The 18,030-nt window shown below is 59.3% G+C and overlaps 2 protein-coding genes across 3 annotated transcripts in view; both read right to left on the reverse strand.

Moving 5' to 3' along the window:
• TANGO6 (transport and golgi organization 6 homolog) overlaps positions 1 to 307 on the reverse strand; it is a 56,440-nt gene extending 56,133 nt beyond the window's left edge. The window contains exon 1 of the mRNA XM_006027857.3: positions 187 to 307. Coding sequence (XP_006027919.1) covers positions 187 to 307 — 121 coding nt within the window. The remainder of the gene's footprint in view (positions 1 to 186) is intronic.
• A 3,370-nt stretch (positions 308 to 3,677) lies between these two features.
• CDH1 (cadherin 1) lies at positions 3,678 to 16,924 on the reverse strand. 2 transcript variants are annotated; one of them, XM_025209137.1, is made up of 15 exons: positions 16,786 to 16,924; positions 14,940 to 15,157; positions 14,294 to 14,437; positions 13,890 to 14,045; positions 13,332 to 13,476; positions 11,661 to 11,836; positions 11,294 to 11,422; positions 10,387 to 10,572; positions 9,429 to 9,673; positions 8,535 to 8,677; positions 7,887 to 8,111; positions 6,948 to 7,175; positions 6,293 to 6,423; positions 5,851 to 5,994; positions 3,678 to 5,743 (listed from the first exon to the last, which is right to left on the reverse strand). In XM_025209137.1, exons 1-15 carry the CDS (start codon positions 16,907 to 16,909, stop codon positions 5,528 to 5,530), a joined length of 2,610 nt encoding a protein of 869 aa, XP_025064922.1. In that variant the 5' UTR covers positions 16,910 to 16,924; the 3' UTR covers positions 3,678 to 5,527. The 2 variants fall into 2 exon arrangements, with proteins under 2 accessions (XP_025064922.1, XP_014377396.2); XM_014521910.2 differs by lacking the exon at positions 16,786 to 16,924 and adding an exon at positions 15,709 to 15,974.
• Positions 16,925 to 18,030: the final 1,106 nt, after the last annotated feature.

Raw genomic sequence — 18,030 nt, forward strand, 5'->3', positions numbered from 1 at the left:
CCCTCACGGCCAGCCTCGCACCGCCTGGCCTGGCCTGGCCATGCTGGCACTGGGGGGGTGGGGGGGATGGTCTAAGCCATGCACTGGGGGGGCATGCACCCAGCCATGCACCGGGGGGGGGGATAGCCTAAGCCATGCACCATACATCTGTGGGGGCATGGCCTCAGCCGCCCCCTCCCCTCTCACCGACGCCCGCGGGCCTCCCCAGCAGCAGCTCCAGCGCCTGGGTCACCCGCTCCAGCTTCAAACTCGCGGCCATGACTGCCCGCCGCAGCGCGCCTGCGCAGGGTTGCCGCCCGGCCGCCATCTTGGGGAGGTCGGCCGAAGCTGGACGCCATCTTGGGAGGGTCAACCGCATAGGTATCAGTTTGCCGCCATCTTGGGAGCGTCATCCCTATACTGTATAGGCATAGGCCCGCCGCCATCTTGAGACGGTCAGCCGCATAGATATAAATCCGCAGCCATCCTGGGAGAGTCACCCTTATATACATATAGGCCCGCCGCCATCTTGGGACGGTCAGCCGCATAGGTATCAGCCTGCCGCCATCTTGGGAGAGTCACGCCTGTATAGGCATAGGCTCGCCGCCATCTTGGGAGGGTCAGGCCAGGCCAGGCCAGGCCAGACCAGGGGTGCAGTGGGCCTGGGCCCTCCCCAGTGTTCACCCTCATGCTGCAGTCGTGGAGGGTGCTCGCATCCCCGTCCACTATCGCTCAGCTAGGACAAGCAGGCCGGCCGCTCTTAGCCCCTCTGAGGACGTAGGCTCCAGCAGGGTTCTCAGCCGGGCGCCGCTTGGTGCTGTGCCGCGCCAGCCCTGCCAGCCTGGTTCACCCGATAACCCCAGAGCTTGCAGACGGGCTCCCCGAGGGATAAAAGCACCTTGCCCTGCTGTGGGCCAGACGCCCTGCAGCAGCAGAATTGCTCCAGAGAAGAAGCGACGGCAGAGCTGGCGTTTCCCGGGCAGTCCAGCTCGCCGGCTGGCGTGAATCCGTCTGCATTTAACACGGAGCTGGAATTGTACGCAGTCGTGTCCAGCGGTGCAATGGCACCAACTCTTCCCTGCCTCGCCATACAGCTTCAGGTCACGCTTCCCATGCATGGCTCCTAGTCGTCCTGTCATCACCTAGGACTCGCGGGCCACGATATCCCACGGGCACGCTCTCGGCTCAGAGTAGAAATCGGTGTTAGCAGTCGCTACCAGTGAATGCCGTTAGCCCATTGCTGCCGTTCGAGGCTATCGGCCGGATCCCAACCCAACCTGGCTACACCTCCAATCTTTCTCCTCCAGGTAATTCACCGCAAGCAGTTTCCACGGGGCCGAGGGGACGGCGGTGCAGCATTTCAACACTTGGTGGCACCAAAGCAGAGTCAGTAAGGGCTCAAAAAGTACCGCACCCTCCGAGAGCATGAACCTGGGCCGCTGGATGTCCAGGTGCAATGCAAATCATGGGACACCTTATCCGTTCCCGACATTTCCTTGATCAAGGGACGTCTCCCGCGTGCTGGCGAATGGGGCATCAGGAGCCCCACGTCTATCAGTCTGATAACAGGGACATAGGTTGTAGCCGTTTTGGTCTAAGGACATAGGCACACAAGGTTCGTTGGGTAAATCTGTTATCTTCTGGGAAAAATTCTTCTTTGCAAGCTTTCATGTACAAATAGCCTTTGTCAGGCTGAGGAAGTGACTGATAACAGGCACTATCATGCCTTTTCTTGCAGTCAGTTCCGTTCGGTTCAACTCTTAACTTATTATTAGACAAACAGGACACACGTTTGTCCACGACACAGCTGATAAATCAGTACCCAGAACATCAGGCCAGATCCCTTTATATCCCTCGTGTAGCTGCACACTTACAGCAGTGTAAACAATATGTTATTAGTCTCCATTGACTGAAGGCCGGTTTTGAAAGCAGAGTCAGAGCTCCTACAAACACCAGGTGTCTCTGCCGGTAACGATCAGCGAAGACTTTCTTCCAGTAAAACCCAGGAATGGCTGCAGGACCAGTCAGTCGCAGGTACAATAGACAAGAGCAAGTCCCTGCTAGTCCTGGCATTTTGGAGAAAGGAGAGGTGCATCATCCTAGATGCTCCAGCTCCCTGTGTATCCAGATGTGGATAATCGCTAAGGAAATGATTGTTTCTATCCAGTTACCTGGATGCTTGGCACAGGGGACAGAGACTGCCTCTCCTTTGGTGTCGTTTAGCACCCGGTGTGATCATAAACCCAAGCACAGAGCTTGGGAGGAGACCGAGGCACAGGTGGCTTGTATCCAGAGGTCTTCCCACCAGTAAGAGGATCCAGAATCACTCAACACTGGGAGGGATCATCACAAAGGAGGAAGGAGCTGCTTTCTGTTATCAGAGGATGAGCAGAGAGCTCTCCCATGGGCCCCTGCAGGCGCGGTGTTTTGGAGGTGGTGCTCCGGAGATGCTGACCCGTAGTCATTCACAGCCCAGGAACTTCTAGGAGCTGGGCATCCACCTCCTGGCCCTAGACCACTTCCTACTGGATACGGCATCTCTCCCCCAGCCTAGGCCATTGTCTGACATTGCATGGAGCCGTTCCACCTCTGATGTAACTGGAGTAAGCAGTTCCTTCCAGCTTCTGACCCACATCACAGCAGAAGGGATGGGGTTCACAGCCCCACGCGCATTTGGGAGCAGCTACATCACGTGGAGTCTCAGCACCTCTCCTAGAAGCGTTCCCTCCCGGTTCCAGGTGCAGCTCAAGGGCTGCTGTCCAGCTTCCCCCAAGCACAAACAAGTACACAGGAGTCGCTTACCTCGTGCAGTCAGCTCCAGCATTTGGGTTCAGAAAAAAAAATGACCTGCAAACTCCAACTTCCAGCAGTGCCGCAAGGCATGGTAGACATGCTTCTGACGGTGGGCAGCTCCATACCTTCTATAGGCTGCCAGATGCAGAGTTACAGAGGCAACAGGATGGTTCAATTAAAGTAATTGTTCTGGTGGGCAAAGACTGAAGTGCTGGGAGAAGCCTCATCTCCCCTAGGAGGGTTTGTGGGTATCCCCATACTGAGGAAGTGAACTTGGGTTCACAAAAGCTCGCACTCCCCGTATATATGTCATGCAGTTAGCCTGTAAAGGTGCAGGCCTACCCTGCTTTCTGACTGGCTTCAGATGAACACAGCTAACAGAGACAGGCAGCCAACCTGCTCTAGTGGAGAGGAGAGGGGGCCTTTTCCTGAAGTCTTGGCTGGTACCTGGGCTGTTCTGTACTTCCCCCAAAGCTCCCTTTTCTAGTTCTACCTCTTCGTGCGCCTAATGTGCACCGAGCAGGCCCCAGGTGGGTCCCTTTACTCGTTTTTCAGGCAAGAACAAGCCAGGGCAAGATTCTTTTCCAGTCCTCAGTGACAGCTTTGAGCTTGCACCAGCTCCACGCATGACACACGGGGTTGGTCTCACCAGGGCACGGTTGTTCTGAAAGCTATTTCTGTGTTGTCATTAAAACAAGAAGAGGATGCAGAAAGCTTTCAGCTTTTGTGCTTCACCAAGGGAACCAGCTGGGCTCGATCTGAGAAATCGCAGCCTTGTTCTCTGGGGACAGCCTTGACTTCCAGCACTGAACTTAAAAAAGCTCAATGAAAATACACCTGCTTAACCAAGGGCAGCGGAGGCAGCACATGGGCTGTGAGCCTTAAAGGAAGCAACAAAGGCAGAGTTTCTTAAAAACAAATTTATTAAAATTTTATAAAAACAGATGATCAAATTAAACACCAAGCCATTGCTCATCTCCTGGTTTGCATCATACCCGCATTCCCTTTCACAGACAAATACAAAATATGAAGGCTGCTAAATATACAGTTGAGAACCCAGGTAAAGTCACTGGCTTTTTTAAAGGTCATTAAATGCACCGTAACTACACAGAAAATATGATACATCAGACAACATGCAGAAGGAAGGAATGTTATGATCCGGTATGATGGAAAAATAGAAATCTGCTGGCATCTATTATATTGAATAAAGGCACCCTACTAAAATGCTATGCAAGTGGAAAAATCCCTGTAATAACAGAGCACACCTCTCCCCCATGCAAGCACAGGTACAATTTTCTACAAAGATACAGCATGGCTCTGGGCTGAGCCACGGTCACTTTTTCATATGGCACCTATTCGTCCGGGGCACAGAGTCGTCTAGGTACCAAGCATCGGGATGATGTGTTGCTTCTGAGTGACGAACTGAGGCTGGAAAGGATACCATAGCCCTCAGCTGCAGGCAGGGGTGAAGGCGTCAGCCATGCTTCACTGCAGTTTGGCTTATAATCCAATATTTTAGGGGCAGGGGAGGAGGCACAAGAGAAAACCAGGCACGTAACACATGCATAAGGACATGCTGACCCCTACGCAGCACAGAGGCACTTGGACAGCTGTCAGCAGAGACTCCCCACGTGAGAGGGGACCTGTCTGCTGCTAGTTCCTTGAGGATGTCCCAGGGGCAAAGTTCACCCCAGCCACAAAGCTCTCACGATTGTGCTTGCTCAGTGGGAAGGATAATAGCATCTTTGGTCATTTCAGTTCACAGTGCTAAATGTCAAAGTGCACCTCGGTTAATGGAACCGAATCAAGGCAAGATTAAAAGCAAATGGCACCTGAAAATTCAGTATCTCTGGCAACGTTCCCTGCATCTCAGCTCTGTGCTGGACTGCCTTGTACCTTCTGGGTGGGCAGCTACCTCCAGCTGAGTTTGTTAGCATCTAGGCACCCTGCAGGCATGGCCAGCTCCACAGCAAATTTGCTCTGACACTTCTTCCCTTTGGATTGAGGTATTCTGAAGGGGATGGAGATAGTTACCTTGTTGTGACATGAGGGGAGGGAAGTGGTCAAGAGTGGGGCAGGCTCCTGTCCCTAAACGTGGGCAGCGAGAAAGGCTAGGCAGGCAGGAGACAGTGGTGCAGCAGTAAGTGCTTCCTCCTGCCACACTGCACAGAGCCTGCAGCCAGGCAACACATCTCTGCCACGCGCACAGGTGCACGTGCGAGCCCAGGGCTGGAGGGGGGTTGGAAAGACCCAGTCCAAACACGGACAGCTGAAACAGTCAGAAGCTCCCAGGCCAGGGACAGGAGCCAGAAGAGGGGAGACAGAGGCCGGTCGCCTGTGCTCCTAGAATGCAGCCCGGACCTGCTAAAACACGGAGGACTGGCCTGTGGACACGACCTATCCCTGCATGCATTGCTCTACCTTCAGTCCAGATGGGGCAACACATACAGGGACCAAAGCAGTGGGCAAGACCCTTTTACCCCTGACAGACTGCCGCCAAGATGCTGGGTGCACCCCAGCCTAGATGCACCTGCAACAGAACTCTTTTTCCCTAACGAACCTGGACAGCTTTAGCTGGGGTGCCAGGAACTTAGACCACAGCAGAGAAATGGCTAATTTGAGGGGTGCTAGCATGGGCTATGGAAAGGGAATTTCAGTCATCCACCCCCAGCTCAGGGAGAGCAGTGCCCAAGCGGAGCTAAACTTAAGGGGTCAAAGCAACCATCCAACACGTATCTGTGCCCCTGCAAGGCAGCTACTCCTCCTCCTCCTCACCGCCCCCGTACATGTCGGCCAGCTTCTTGAAACGGCCACCCCAGTCTTGCAGGTAGTCATAGTCCTGGTCACGGTCGGAGCCTAAGGAGTTGAGGGAGCTGAGCGAGGCGGCCTCGGAGCCGCTGCCCTCATAGTCGAACACCAGCAAGGAGTCGTAGGGTGGTGCCGTGGGGTCCGTGTCGGCCGCCTTCAGGTTCTGGAAAGGGGAGAGGGGTTTTGCGGTGACTTGAGAGCATCCCCCACCAGGAAAGCTGGGACGACCCTTTGAAGCCATAGCCCCAGGGAGCCCAGCACCATCCTCACCTCGTCAATGAAATTGCCGATCTCGTCGGGGTTGGCGGGCCGCGGGCGGTACTGCGGGGCCGCCATAAGGGGTGGCGCCACGTCATTGCGGGTCACTTCAGGCCGCGCGTCCAAGCCTCGGTGCAGCTGGCTCAGGTCATAGTCCTGTGGAGGGGAAGGGGACAGAGGTCACCAGGAGCTGCTCCTTGCTCAGAGCAGGGTTGTACTAGGGCCAGGACCCCATTGCAGAATAGCACTGCCAGTGTTGCGTGGGCTGCCTGGCACTCTCAAGCCTTTCTGCCAGCTTGCTCGAGAGGGCATGTTGCCTCGAGAGGATGGCACTGCACATGGCTGCTCCGGCAGGACTGAGCTTGCAGGGAAGCAGCGGGGGCCACGCAAAGACACTGCTCTGCCCCCTCAGACCGGGATCCTCCTAAAGTAGGAGACAGGCCCCCAGGCTCACCTGGTCTTCTTCTCCCCCGCCCTCCTCATCATATTGATAGACGTTGTCCCTGGTGTCGTCCTCCGGCAGAAGCAAGGGCTCTTTTTGCACTGTCCTCCTCCTGACAAAGAGCAGCAGCAGAAGCAGCAGGACTGGAAGGCAGAGGAAGCAAGAGAGGCTCCTTCAGGTGCTAGCAACGCCAGCTCATGCAGTTCATGGCCCCTCACACATGGCTCCAGCCGGGGAGACCCCTGCCTCCCGGCTGCAGCTCAGAGCCTGCTAGGCCTCAGCTGCAAATGCACGCACATTTTTTTTTTAAATTAATATATTTCATGTTCCAGGTTCAATCAACTCCAAATCATTTTGACTGAGCAGAACTCAATCGTTCCAAAAACCATATCGATTGAGCAGGCACAGCTCAATCGTTTTAAACGCCACGTATGGCGCTACAACCGGTGAGCATCCTCTGTCGCAGGCTCTACCCCTGGGACTTCAGATACTCCCAAATCTATTGGCAGGCATCCCACGTGCAGGCTCTTGGGATTCAGATGCCCCACTTGGTCTTAGCTGCAAATGCATGCACGTCGCAAGCCAGAGCTAGAGGCCTGCCCCTCGCTCTCCGAAGCACTACCAGCCTAGCTACGAGGCATGAGGGTGTCCCACACACGGTACTCACTCAGCAGGGCAAGGATTCCCCCAAGGATGCCCAGGATGGCAGGGATGCCTAGGCCACCCGCGGCATAGTACCCCCGGCGGTCACACTGCTTGAAGTCCCCATCACAGTCGCACACGCGGGCTTTGACGATGGTCGTCTGGGACTGGCCCTGGCCGTCCGTCAGCTGCAGGAAGATGTTGTACTCCCCGGGCTCCAGCTGCTTGTGAAGCCGGAGGGCCAGGTCTTCCCCTGGGAGCAAGAGCAGGGTTTAGGGTTAGGAGCCAGAGACACACCTGGAAGCAGCTAGGATGTTGGAGGCAGAGGGTTGCAGGCCCTGAGCAGTGTACAGCGCTGCTGCAGGGTCCTGCAGGAAAGCCATGACCTGTGTCTGGGGGATAGCATCAGTGTGGGCTGCTTTGGCTGGAGCAGAGGGAAGACAGCACCTCCAAAGCAGCACCAGGATGGCCACTTCCAGCTGGACAGGTTGCAGTTGCCCTGCCAGCACCAGGGGAAAGCTTGAACCCTTTTCGCCACCCCAAGGCCACCTGCAGCAAGGTACTGGGGTCCCAGCAGTCTCGCTCTGAAAGCCTTCCCCTCCATCAGCTGCTTTGGTTCATAGGGGACTGCTGGCATTGCCTGGCCTCTGAGTCCTGCCTGGGACAAGTCTGCTGCCCAGGGTGTGCAAAGGCCCTCTCTCTGGCTGGGTGGATCAGCAAGAAAGCCCCAGCCCCACGGGTGATGGAAGCCATGGGCATGTGGGCAGCTAGAGAATTTGGCAAACCCAAGCAAGCCTCTTTTCTGCAGCTCAGTGAAGAAACAGGGCCTGCCCCAGATCCCAGGGTTGGCCCTGCACTGCCAGCCTGGACAGACCCACGGAAGAGGCATGGCCTGGACCCATGTCCTGGGACAGCCCCAGCAAAACCAGCCAAGAGGCATGTGCCATATGCTGCAGCCACTTACCCTGTGGACTCAGAGCCACGGTCCAGTTGGCACTGGAGCCGTGCATCAGCTCTACCGAGAAGGGGAATGTGTTTGGGGGCAGGTCCTTGTCCACGATGTGCAGCATTTGCACCGTGGGGTTCCGGTTGCAAATGTCAAACTCCCGTGGATCTGGCACCGGCCCATTGTCGTTCACATCCAGGAGAGTCAGGATCAGGGTTCCCGTGCCGGTGGTCTGTGGAGAGCCTGACGGACAGAGGGTGCCGTTTCAGCCAGAGGGAAGTGCAAAAGCCACATCTGTCTGCTCTTCGACCCCTGAGCTGCCTCCCACATCTGTTTTCACTGCCTGACAACCACAGGGAGATGTGCTTTTGGAGGGGCAGGGTTCGGGTCAGTGATCCTCACAGAGCACCAGGGAGCATTACACCGCTCAGGCCTGCAGCTCCGAGTTATGTCTCTGCTCTGACTGCAGGCTGTAGCTACCTTCCCCATCCCAGTAGGGCTGTGGACATTGTGCTGCACACACAATTCTCCCTTTTCCTGCTCCAGACTGCAGCATGTGCTGCCCTGAGCTCTTACATGGCTGCTGCACGAAGGGGAGGGAAGGAGGTGGGGAAGGGTCCTTGCACCCCGAACCAAACTGCTCCCAGAGGAGAGAGCCTGGCTTACCATTGTCCACAGCCAGCACGATGGCCTTGTAGGTGCTGTTGACGATGGAGCTGGACTCCCTGTCCAGCTGCTTGGCTGCGGTGATGATGCCGTTCTGCGGGTCAATCTCCAGCCAGCCCAAGGGGGAGTTTACCAAGCTGTACCTGTACGGGCAGGGAGCTGGTCTTAGAGCAGAAGGACTGGGAAGGGACTGGGGTGGTGGGAGGGGACTCCAGGATGCGTTAGGAGCTTGCCTGGCTTGCCTCCCCTTGCAGACTGCAGCCAAGTCTATGTCATCCTCCAGCTAGGGGGAAGGCTGAAGGGAAGAGACCCAGGCAGGGGACTGGAGACAGCCCCAGTTCCAGCTCAGGGTGGGTTTGGGGCAGTTCTGCTGAGCTGTGTCAGGCTGCATAGGGCACAGGACATGGAGCAGTGGCTTGTTCTTGTGCAGCCCCAGCCCGTGTAAAGCCAGAGCAGTTTGTGGGTGCAGTTCAGCCCTAAACCGCCTGGACACTCAGCCCTTCATTCTCCTCAAGGGAGCAAACAATGGAGATGGGGGAGAACCTAGGAGCTGCTGGACAGAGGGCCCAGCTAGCCCAGCGTCTGGTCTTGCAGATGGCATGCACGGTGAGCTTCCCCCTCCTGCTGTCCTGGTCAGCAGCAGTCCCAGGTGCATGCAAGCTCCCCGACTTCCCCGGACAGATCTACTCCTCCTCTGTCTGTCCAGGCCCCCTGACCCTGGCTAGCCAAACAGCCTCTACTGCCTGTTGCTGCAATTAGCTTCAAAGCTTAATTACATGCTGTGCAAAAACACCTTCCTTTTGTCCCCATACCACGTGGTGGCCGTGCTGGCCCCACTCCCTCTGGTGCTAACCCGGCCACTTGAACATCACCCCGGGGGCCCATCCATCTTACGTGATCGTCTGCGCCTGGCTCTTGTCCGGGTCCTGCGCTGTATAGGAGGTGACTTCCTGTCCTATGGGGGTGTCCTCAGGTATGTCCACCGTTTTGACAGGTGGGATGAAGATGGGAGCTTCATTTATGTCCTGCACGTCGATGGTGATGGTGGCGGTGGAAGTCGGGAGATTCACAACGAAGGGGCTCTCATTTATGACTGTGACGTATAGGACCATGCGTTTCTGTCTCTCAAAATCCAAGCCCTGGCCAGTACAGAGAGGAGGGAAATGGTCTTGAGCCCCGGGCTGCCCTCACGGTCTGGCTGGATGCCAGGCAAGGCTCCCCCAACAGCAGCTCTACTCTTCATAAGCTTGGGTTGCAGATCCCCAAAGGCACATCACCTTCCCTGGCATCTTCCACCAGAAACCCAAGTGCTGCCTGTGCTCAGAGGGCTGGTGCCCACCCTCCACAAGGCAGCACCCCAATGGGCTGATGACAAGGAAGCCTGGAAGATCTGCAGCAAGGCCAGGGGCAAACCGCAGGCTGCTCAGCATCCCGTTCTCATCACCAGACCATGCAACGAACATCAGCAAGGGAGCAACCAGGCCGGGGTGTGCAGGGAACTACGCCCTGAGCTCTGTCAAGGCACTCAGCCCCGTCCAGGGACAGATTAAGCTGGTAAGGGGCCTACCAGGGGTTGCACAACACCCTTAAAAAGATCTCATGGTGCCCTGGAGTACCGTGGTACTCGCGTGAGGATGGCTGATGCACAGCATAGCTCTGGGCTAACATGGGACTGCCCCACATTCTCCCTGCTCTTGCCACGTGACACAGGATTGGGACCTGGCTTCTGTGGAGAAGAGGAGACTGGGGCCTCCAGAAGGCTCTCTGCTTTGGAGGACACGTCACCAGCCAGCTCTGCGCTGCCCCGGGACAGCCAGCGAGGTGGAGCATGGGCCGGGAGGGTGCGACTCACCTTGGCTGTTTTCAGGACACCGTCGTTATTGTTGGGGTCCGTGGTGATGACGAAGTCGCCGTTCTCGTTCCCTTTCTGGAACTGGTACACGGCCCTCCAGGCTTTCGAGTCTCGGCTGTCCTCGTCCACCACCGTCAACCGGGCCACCAGAAAGCCCACTTCATTCTCGGGCACGGTGGCTTCGTACTGCAAAACGAGATGCAGGCTGGATGGCACCAGGCAGCTCCTGCAGCCGGGCTGGCTCACGGCACCAGGCCTAGTCTGGACTTCTCCCGGCTCCAGAAAACTCATTCAAAGCCAAAAGCTGTAGCCTCCAGCCCTTGTGGATGGCACAGAGCCCCTCACAGCAGCAGCATGTGGGACTGATCAGCTCCCAAAGGACCCAACACCGGGTACAGAGCTGCATTTGGGGCTCCCAGAGGCAGCACAGCATGGTGCACCATGCAGTGGGGATGGACAGCCCCAGGCTCCAGGGATGGGAGACCCCAGTCCCTGCCACCCTTATTCCATAATAGCCTTGGCAGGCACAGTCCCCAGCAGGGATGAACCGCATCCGTCCAGCCTCGGCCCAGGTCACTGCTCCCCAGCCACGACAGAGCCGGCTGACCGGGACCTTGGGTCACACAGCCAGACCGCGCTTCTTCGGGAGGGAGCTGCTGTGCATCTGTCACTGATGTTTAACAGGGCACAATTCAGAAAGCTTCCCACAGTGGGCATGTAGGGCGTCTCCAGCCCTCAGCTTCCTCACTAAACGCCTGCCTGGCCTGGAGACAACCAGATCTGCAACCTCCCATTACAAACGAGGCTACACATTGCAAATCACCGCCCAGCCAGCATCAGCAAAGCCCCTGGACAGAAGGGGCGTGGGGCAATGCAGCAAACGGGAAGCAGGCTGGTGGCCACTTACCACGGCTGGCTGGAAGAAAGGGGCATTGTCGTTGGTGTCAACGACCTCAATCACGGCTGTCCCGGTGGTGATCGAGCCAGCGCCTTCCATGTCAGCTGCCTGGAGAATCAGCGTGTACTCGGGGTTTTTCTGCAAGCAAGGTCACAGTGGGGTTAGCATCAGGAAGCAGGGCCATGTCCCTGCAGGAATGGTAGATGGATTCGTTGCCGCCAGAGCGGCCCCCGAGCACCGACGTGAGGCCGGGGGCTGCCCTGGCCAGGGCCTGCCCCCTCCCCACAACACCCAGCCTTCACGGCAAGCAGATGCACTAGCCACCGCCTGGTCCGCGGGGCACCCACCCATCCTCCCCGCTCTGCAGGGCCCTCACCTCTCTGTCCAGCCCCGTTGCAATCACGCTGATGATGCCATTGTCCTTGTTGATGGTGAACATTTGGCTGTGGGGGGCTTTGGGCTCCTGGTCCAGGATGGAGTACACCACGACCCCGTTGTAGGTGTTCACAGCATCGTCCGCGTCTGTGGCAGTCACCTGCATCACGGAGGTTCCTGAACACGAGCGGGAAAGCAAGGATGCTCATTAACACAGGGATGCGTCTGAAGTGGGGTGGCATGGTAGGGAACAGCCCTGCAGGGAAGCAAGCAAGCAGCCGGCAGCACATTTCCACCTATCCCTGCCCTGTGCGCTCCTTCTTCTGAGCCTGCCTCGCGTGTCAGACCAAGCCCTCCTCTCCTGGCCCCCGGCGCCTGCCCACACACAGTGTCCCTTAGCCTGGAGCCCTCCCAGAGCTCCGACGCGGGGCTGGACAGGACACCCAGAACTCACATCCAGGCCAACGCCTGCCTGAAGCAGGATCAGCTCTGTGCAAACCACCCCAGACAAATCCACCATCTAAATCTCTGTCAAACTCCCGTCAACCCCGACATGACACTGGACCTGCCCCAGATGAAGCAGGGGGACCGCAGCAGCCAACATCCTGCTTCTGTAGAGGTTGTTAATATTCGCTCAAAAGATCCCAGGCAGAGGCCGTGCCTCTGCTACAGAGGAAGGCAGCCAGGACCAATCTGGCCAGGGGGCGAGACTCCTTCCGGACCCCGAACATGGCATCGGTCTGACCCTGAACGCAGGGGCAAGACCCTCTAGCCAGGACCCTCCAGGGTTGAATCCCAAGGGGAGCATCGGCACAGCCCAGCCCCCAGCCCCAGCCTGGGATGCATCCAGCACCTCTGAGGGAGGCTTAAAACCCCCGACACATGGAGCAGAAAGAAGGTGGGGGGCAACCAGCAAAGCCCAGAAGCCTGGGAAATATCCATAGCAGAGCACAGGCATCGCTGCACCTATGGTTGCATCGTATGGTTAAGGGCCTGCAGACCAAGCCCTACGAGGAGAGACTAGAGAAACTGGATCTATTCAGCCTCCGCAAGAGAAGGTTGAGAGGAGACCTTGTGGCTGCCTATAAGTTCATCACGGGGGCACAGACGGGAATTGGTGAGGTTTTATTCACCAAGGCGCCCCCGGGGGTTACAAGAAATAATGGCCATAAGCTAGCAAAGAGCAGATTTAGACGGGACATTAGGAAGAACTTCTTCACAGTTCGAGTGGCCAGGGTCTGGAACGGGCTCCCAAGGGAGGTGGTGCTCTCCCCTATCCTGAGGGTCTTCAAGAGGAGGTTAGATAGGCATCTAGCTGGGGTCATCTAAACCCAGCGCTCTTTCCTGCCTATGCTCTTTCCTGCTTATGCAGGGGGTTGGACTCGATGACCTATTGAGGTCCCTTCTGACCCTAACATCTATGAATCTATAAGATAGCCCTGACCAGAGGCTGTCCACCCTCCCCTTGACCCCCTCCAGTGATGGGGAGTCCCCCCTTCCCTGGCATCTGCAGCCCCAGTGCTGCCCCCTCAAGGCTTTGTGCCGCTCTAAGTCTGGTCCTTCTGGTGCTCAAGTCAGCCCTTATCACCCAGTTTCATGGGAACATCCCCAAGATGCAGGTCTGGGACGGCACCCCTCAGCCCGTGCTTGAGCCGGCCCCTGGCTCAGTTACCCGGCTTAGCTCCTTCCTCGACGCTGCCCGTGAAGACTTTCTGGGTGAACTCGGGCTTGTTGTCATTCTGGTCCGTCACCGTGATGATGATCTCCATGGGGTCCTCCACGCGTTGCCCGTTGGCAGACACGGCGTGGGAGAAGAGCTGGGAAGAGCACAGGGCCGCAGGGCATCAGCTCATTGCCCGCCTGCCCACTCCCTCAACCCATGATGCTGCCACGAGCCCGGAGTTTCTCCACTCTGCCAAGCAACGGGCTCAGAGCTGGAGAAAGCCCAGGCTCTTCACAGTGCAGCTCCATGCACGAACCCAGGGCACTGCCAAGGCAGCCGGCAAATGCAGAAGCCAGCTGCAGCACTCCCGGAGCCCGATTCTGATGGGGACGAAGCTCCCACACTGCATTCAGGAACAGGTCTCGGGGAAAGAGCCGGTGCAGGAGCGGGCAAGAACCATCCCCAAGAAACCTCCACCTGCTCCTCCGGCCCCAGGCTTGGATGCAAGCACCCAGACAGTGGGATGTGGAAGCTCGCCACCCCCTTGCCCTCGGCACCCGGACTCACGATGTACTTGGGGATCTTCTCCCTGTCCAGCGGCTTCATCACCAGGAGCCAGCCCGTCTCCCGCTCGATTCTGAAGGTGTCCACGGGGGGCTCGTCCGCGCCGGGCCCCACGATGCTGTAGAAAACCGTGGTCTCTTTGTCCTTGTTGGATTTGATCTGGGCGAGAAGCAGTGGCAGGGTCAGCCAGGGAACATGCATGGGGCCTGTCCCGGGGTGGGGGTCCCACAAAGCAGCTCCTCACTGTCCCAGTCCCAGCTGGGAGCCCTCAGCCACGGTGTCCACCTAGGACACCTTCCACACACCCATGCAGCCCTCCCGGCTCCCAGCCTCCCCCACCCAATAGCCCCCCAGACCGGGTCCAGCCCCCGGCCAAGCCCAGCACCGAGACGAAGGCTCCCCCGTACCTGGACCAGCTGCTTGGGGAAGGGGCCCCGCTCATTCTCTGGGCAGTTGATGGGTGGGATGACCCAGTCCCTCTTCTGCCTCTTCAAGCCAGGATGGGACTTCGGGAAGGTCAGCACGTCTGCCCGAGCACCCGGCGCGGCGTCCTACAGAGAGACCAGTCACACTGAGACGGGGCCCTTGTACTAGCGGCCACAAGGCAGGAGGGTGTGCAAGCGGCTCAGAGATTTGGGCACTGCCTCCGACGCCTGCTAATGGCTCACGGATGCATTAGCCGAAAGCTTTTACTCCTGTAATGCTGGACTCAGCGTGACGGGAACCGCAAGGCACGTCCAGCTTCCAGTCCAGAGGGATGAGGCAGGAGGGTGGACATGCCAGCTGCCTGGCAGCCCTGGGCTTGCACCCAGGGCACAGGGAAGGGGGCATTAAGGGTGTTGGGGTGCCCCAGTAAAGGGGCTGGGGGGCACTCTTCCAGCTGCCCATGGCGATGGGGCTCTGGGAGCAGCTGCAAGGGGAGCGGGGGTGTCCTCTCTGCCCAGAAGGGAATGCCCCAAACCATCTCCTCTGGGACAACCTGGGGAAGGGACCGACCCCCGGCACAGCGCTGTGGTGCGAAGGGCCCTGGGGTGCAGCAACATGTCCCCGTACCACGTGGTGGCCGTGCTGGCCCCGCTCCCTCTGGATGACGACTCTGGCCGAGTGCTTGCGGCCCGTGGAGTCCCAGGCGTGCACGTGGAAGCTGATTTCATGGTCGTGGAGCTGCAGAGCACGTTTCACCTGGACGACGCCATCCGTCTGCACCCGGAACCGCGTGTCACTCGGGGAATAAACCGTCCGCTGTCTCTCCGGGCAGTCCTTGAAGCTCACTGCCAGGGAGGGGAGCAGAGCAGGGTTAGGGGCAGGTGTACGGGGGTCCCAGACCAAACCTGCCAGTACCAGAGACATTAATGCCGCTCATCCAGGCTGGTTTGGTTCACAGTCCGGAGGGGAAGGCGCCTGGGCTGCGGAGCAGCAGGAGGGTGACGGAGGGCTGCAAGTGGGAAGGGGGCACGGGCGCCAGCTCAGCGCAGCACAGAGGACAACGTGGCACTAGGCACATGCCACGGAGATAAAACCCACCTCCCACGATCGGCTCAGATCCCGCAGCCAGGAATCCCCGACTTCCACCCCCTGCCCTGCCCCGGGCTTGTCTCCGGCACGTCCCGCTCCCCTCCGGGCTCGCCTGCTGCCGGCAAAGGGCCCTGCCGCCCCGGCCCAGCCGGCGCCCTTTCAAAAACAAACAAGCCGAGCTTCCCGGCGCCCGCCCAGAGCAAAGAGCACCAGGCAGCTCAGGGCTGCTTCGAAATGGCTCCACCGCAAGAAAGGGGGGAGCTGGTGCAAGAGCCCTGCATCAGCGGCCAGGGGAGTCTGCGCCCACCGAGGCCACGAGCACAGCGTGTCTGGGGCTGCGACGCCCTGCAGTCGGGCTCGTGCCACGTCTCACGCCTTCTGGACACACGGCCGAGGCAGGGGCACTGCCCCCAAATCAGCTGGAGCAAGGGCATCCGATGCCTCCCCGGGGCAGCTCATGTGTCTGCACAAACTGGGCTGAACGGCAAGGACAGAAAGCGTCAGACCCAGAGCAGAGCGGTTTCCCTCCCTGCTGCCCGGTCCCGAAGCCTTGAAGGCATCGTCCCAGGCTCCCGGTCCCAGCGCAGCACTGCAGACGTGTCCTGCCCACGGGTCCCCTACCACCGTCATTGCAGACCGGGCTAGCCCCAGCGTGCTGCATGGCCCACGGACCTGCAGGGAAGTCCGTGCTGGCCATCGGTGTGGCCACGGCACAGGCCAGGGGCACCAGAGCAAGCAGCCTGCTCCAAAGGCTAGTCACAAGCCGGGAGCGGAGCGGAGCGGAGCTGAGCTGGGAGGTCCTGAGCCAAAGCAGAGCAGGGTTTATGGGGCTAGGTGGGTTTAATGTCATGGAGAAGAATGAGTGCAACGGCTGCAGACACAGCCCAGTCCACGAACCGGAGCCAGGCAGGAAGGGGGCTCTGGAGAGGACACGCTCAGGCACGTCTACACACGCCGGCCCTGCACCGGTTTGAAAACCAGTTTGGCAATGCTGCATGAATGCTCCTGCCTGGCTGCAAACCGGTTCTGTCAGCGGAGCGGGAGCCCGGGGCCTCACCGAGTGCAGGCTGGGTGCAGGCACGGCCGTTCAGCTCCACTGCTCCGCACAGGCCCGGCAGAGCTGCTTGTCGCCACCTCCCACAGACCGCAGGGGGCTGGGGGCAATTTCCCGAGTGCCCAGCCGGCTCCGTCTGGCTTTTGGGGGCTCCCTCCCAGCTCCCTGCAGAAGCCAAGCCCCTGGGGCTTGCACCCTGTGCCCCTCTCCTGGCGGGAACCCCTTGTCCCCTTCCCCAGAGCCACCCCCAGCACCAGCATGGACGACCAGGCAGCTCGCCCTAGACCGGCTGCCCCCTGCTTCACAGTGTGCTCCACCCCGGCCACTCACATCTGTGCCCGCTAGCCCGGGGCCGCGCTGCCGCCCGAGTAGTGCCGTCACCACGAGCCCTGCGGCAAGGCGGCGCTGAGCGTTTCCCAGGAGGCAGGCAGCAGGGAACGGCCGCCAGGCTCATGCAATCCCAGGAGCCCGCAAGCCAGAGACCGCAAGGGAGCACTGGGTTTTCCAGTCCGTCTGCCTCCTTTTCGGAGACGTCGTGTGCGTCACAGCCGCTCCCCTGGATCGCAGCTAGGAAGGGGCGGCAGGGCTCACCTGGCGCTGTTAGAGGGGACGTGTGGGGACCCACGGGTGCCCGGGCGGGAGAGCAGCTGACACCCCTGGTACCCGCCACGGTTCAGAGCCCTCGTTTCGTCACGGCCACGCGGCGACACGCAACTCTCACTCGAGCTCCGTGGTGCTCACCCACTCCTCCCAGTTAGGAGCTGCTTGCAGAGGGTGGGAAGCGCTGGGCAGCTGCAACCCATCCACCCCCCCACCCCGGCTGTGCCTTCCCCATGCTCTGTTCATTGCTCAAGGCCTCTCCGTGGCCCGGCAGAGGTGGCAGCGGGAACCCCAGTGCCACCGCGGTGCCAGCCTGGAGCCGCTCCACAGGCGAGAGCCACTTCTGCACTGCGTGCAGCCACGGCCCCTCTTTCCAGGGCGGTGAAATCCCAGCCGTTTGCCCCAGCGGCAGAGGCAGGTGCGTGCTGACGCGGCACCACGTGGCTGAAGGCTTCCCGAGTCAGCTCCGCGCTGCTACGGGGAGCAGGTCGCAGCAAGCACCGAACAAACGCTGCCCGGTCCCCAGACCTCCAGCCCCCGCAGGCTGCTACAATCCCTCCCCCGGTCCGGGGCTGGGCAGGGGGAGACCAGAGGCTCACAGCCGGGAGGGAGGGAGCAAACCTAGGGTCCCGTGGCCACCAGGCCCAGTCGGCAGCGGTCTGTCTCCTGCTAACTTGGGGTACTCGGAGCCGTGCAGGGCCTTGGAAGCATTGGCTTCCAGGACTGCTATCGACTGGGAAAGACCCCCTGTCCGTTGTACTCAGTCTCCCGTCACACGGGCAGAAAACGAAAGCTGGAAGGGAGAGCGACCTGGGTCTGACCACGGGTTTTCCACAGTCCCTCTCCCTTGGAGCTTGCTTGACCTGGAGACTGCGACTCAAGGGCCGTGCCCCTCACTCCCTGCTCAGCCCCTTTCCTCCAAGCACGTCCGCTCCCTTGGTGGATCTGGCCGAGCTCTCAGTGTCCACCACATCC

The sequence above is a fragment of the Alligator sinensis genome, unplaced genomic scaffold (assembly GCF_000455745.1).
Source record: "Alligator sinensis unplaced genomic scaffold, ASM45574v1 scaffold255_1, whole genome shotgun sequence".
Lineage (NCBI taxonomy): Eukaryota > Metazoa > Chordata > Crocodylia > Alligatoridae > Alligator > Alligator sinensis.

Coding starts and splice junctions, on each gene's coding strand:
- CDH1 (XM_014521910.2), bottom strand. CDS start 15,835: ATGCCCTTGCTCCAGCTGATTTGGGGGCAGTGCCCCTGCCTCGGCCGT. Junction 15,158..15,708: donor ACGCTGTGCTCGTGGCCTCG/GTGGGCGCAGAC, acceptor CCTCCCTGGCAG/TGAGCTTCAAGGACTGCCCG. Junction 8,678..9,428: donor AGCCAGGCGCAGACGATCAC/GTAAGATGGATG, acceptor CTGCCCGTACAG/GTACAGCTTGGTAAACTCCC.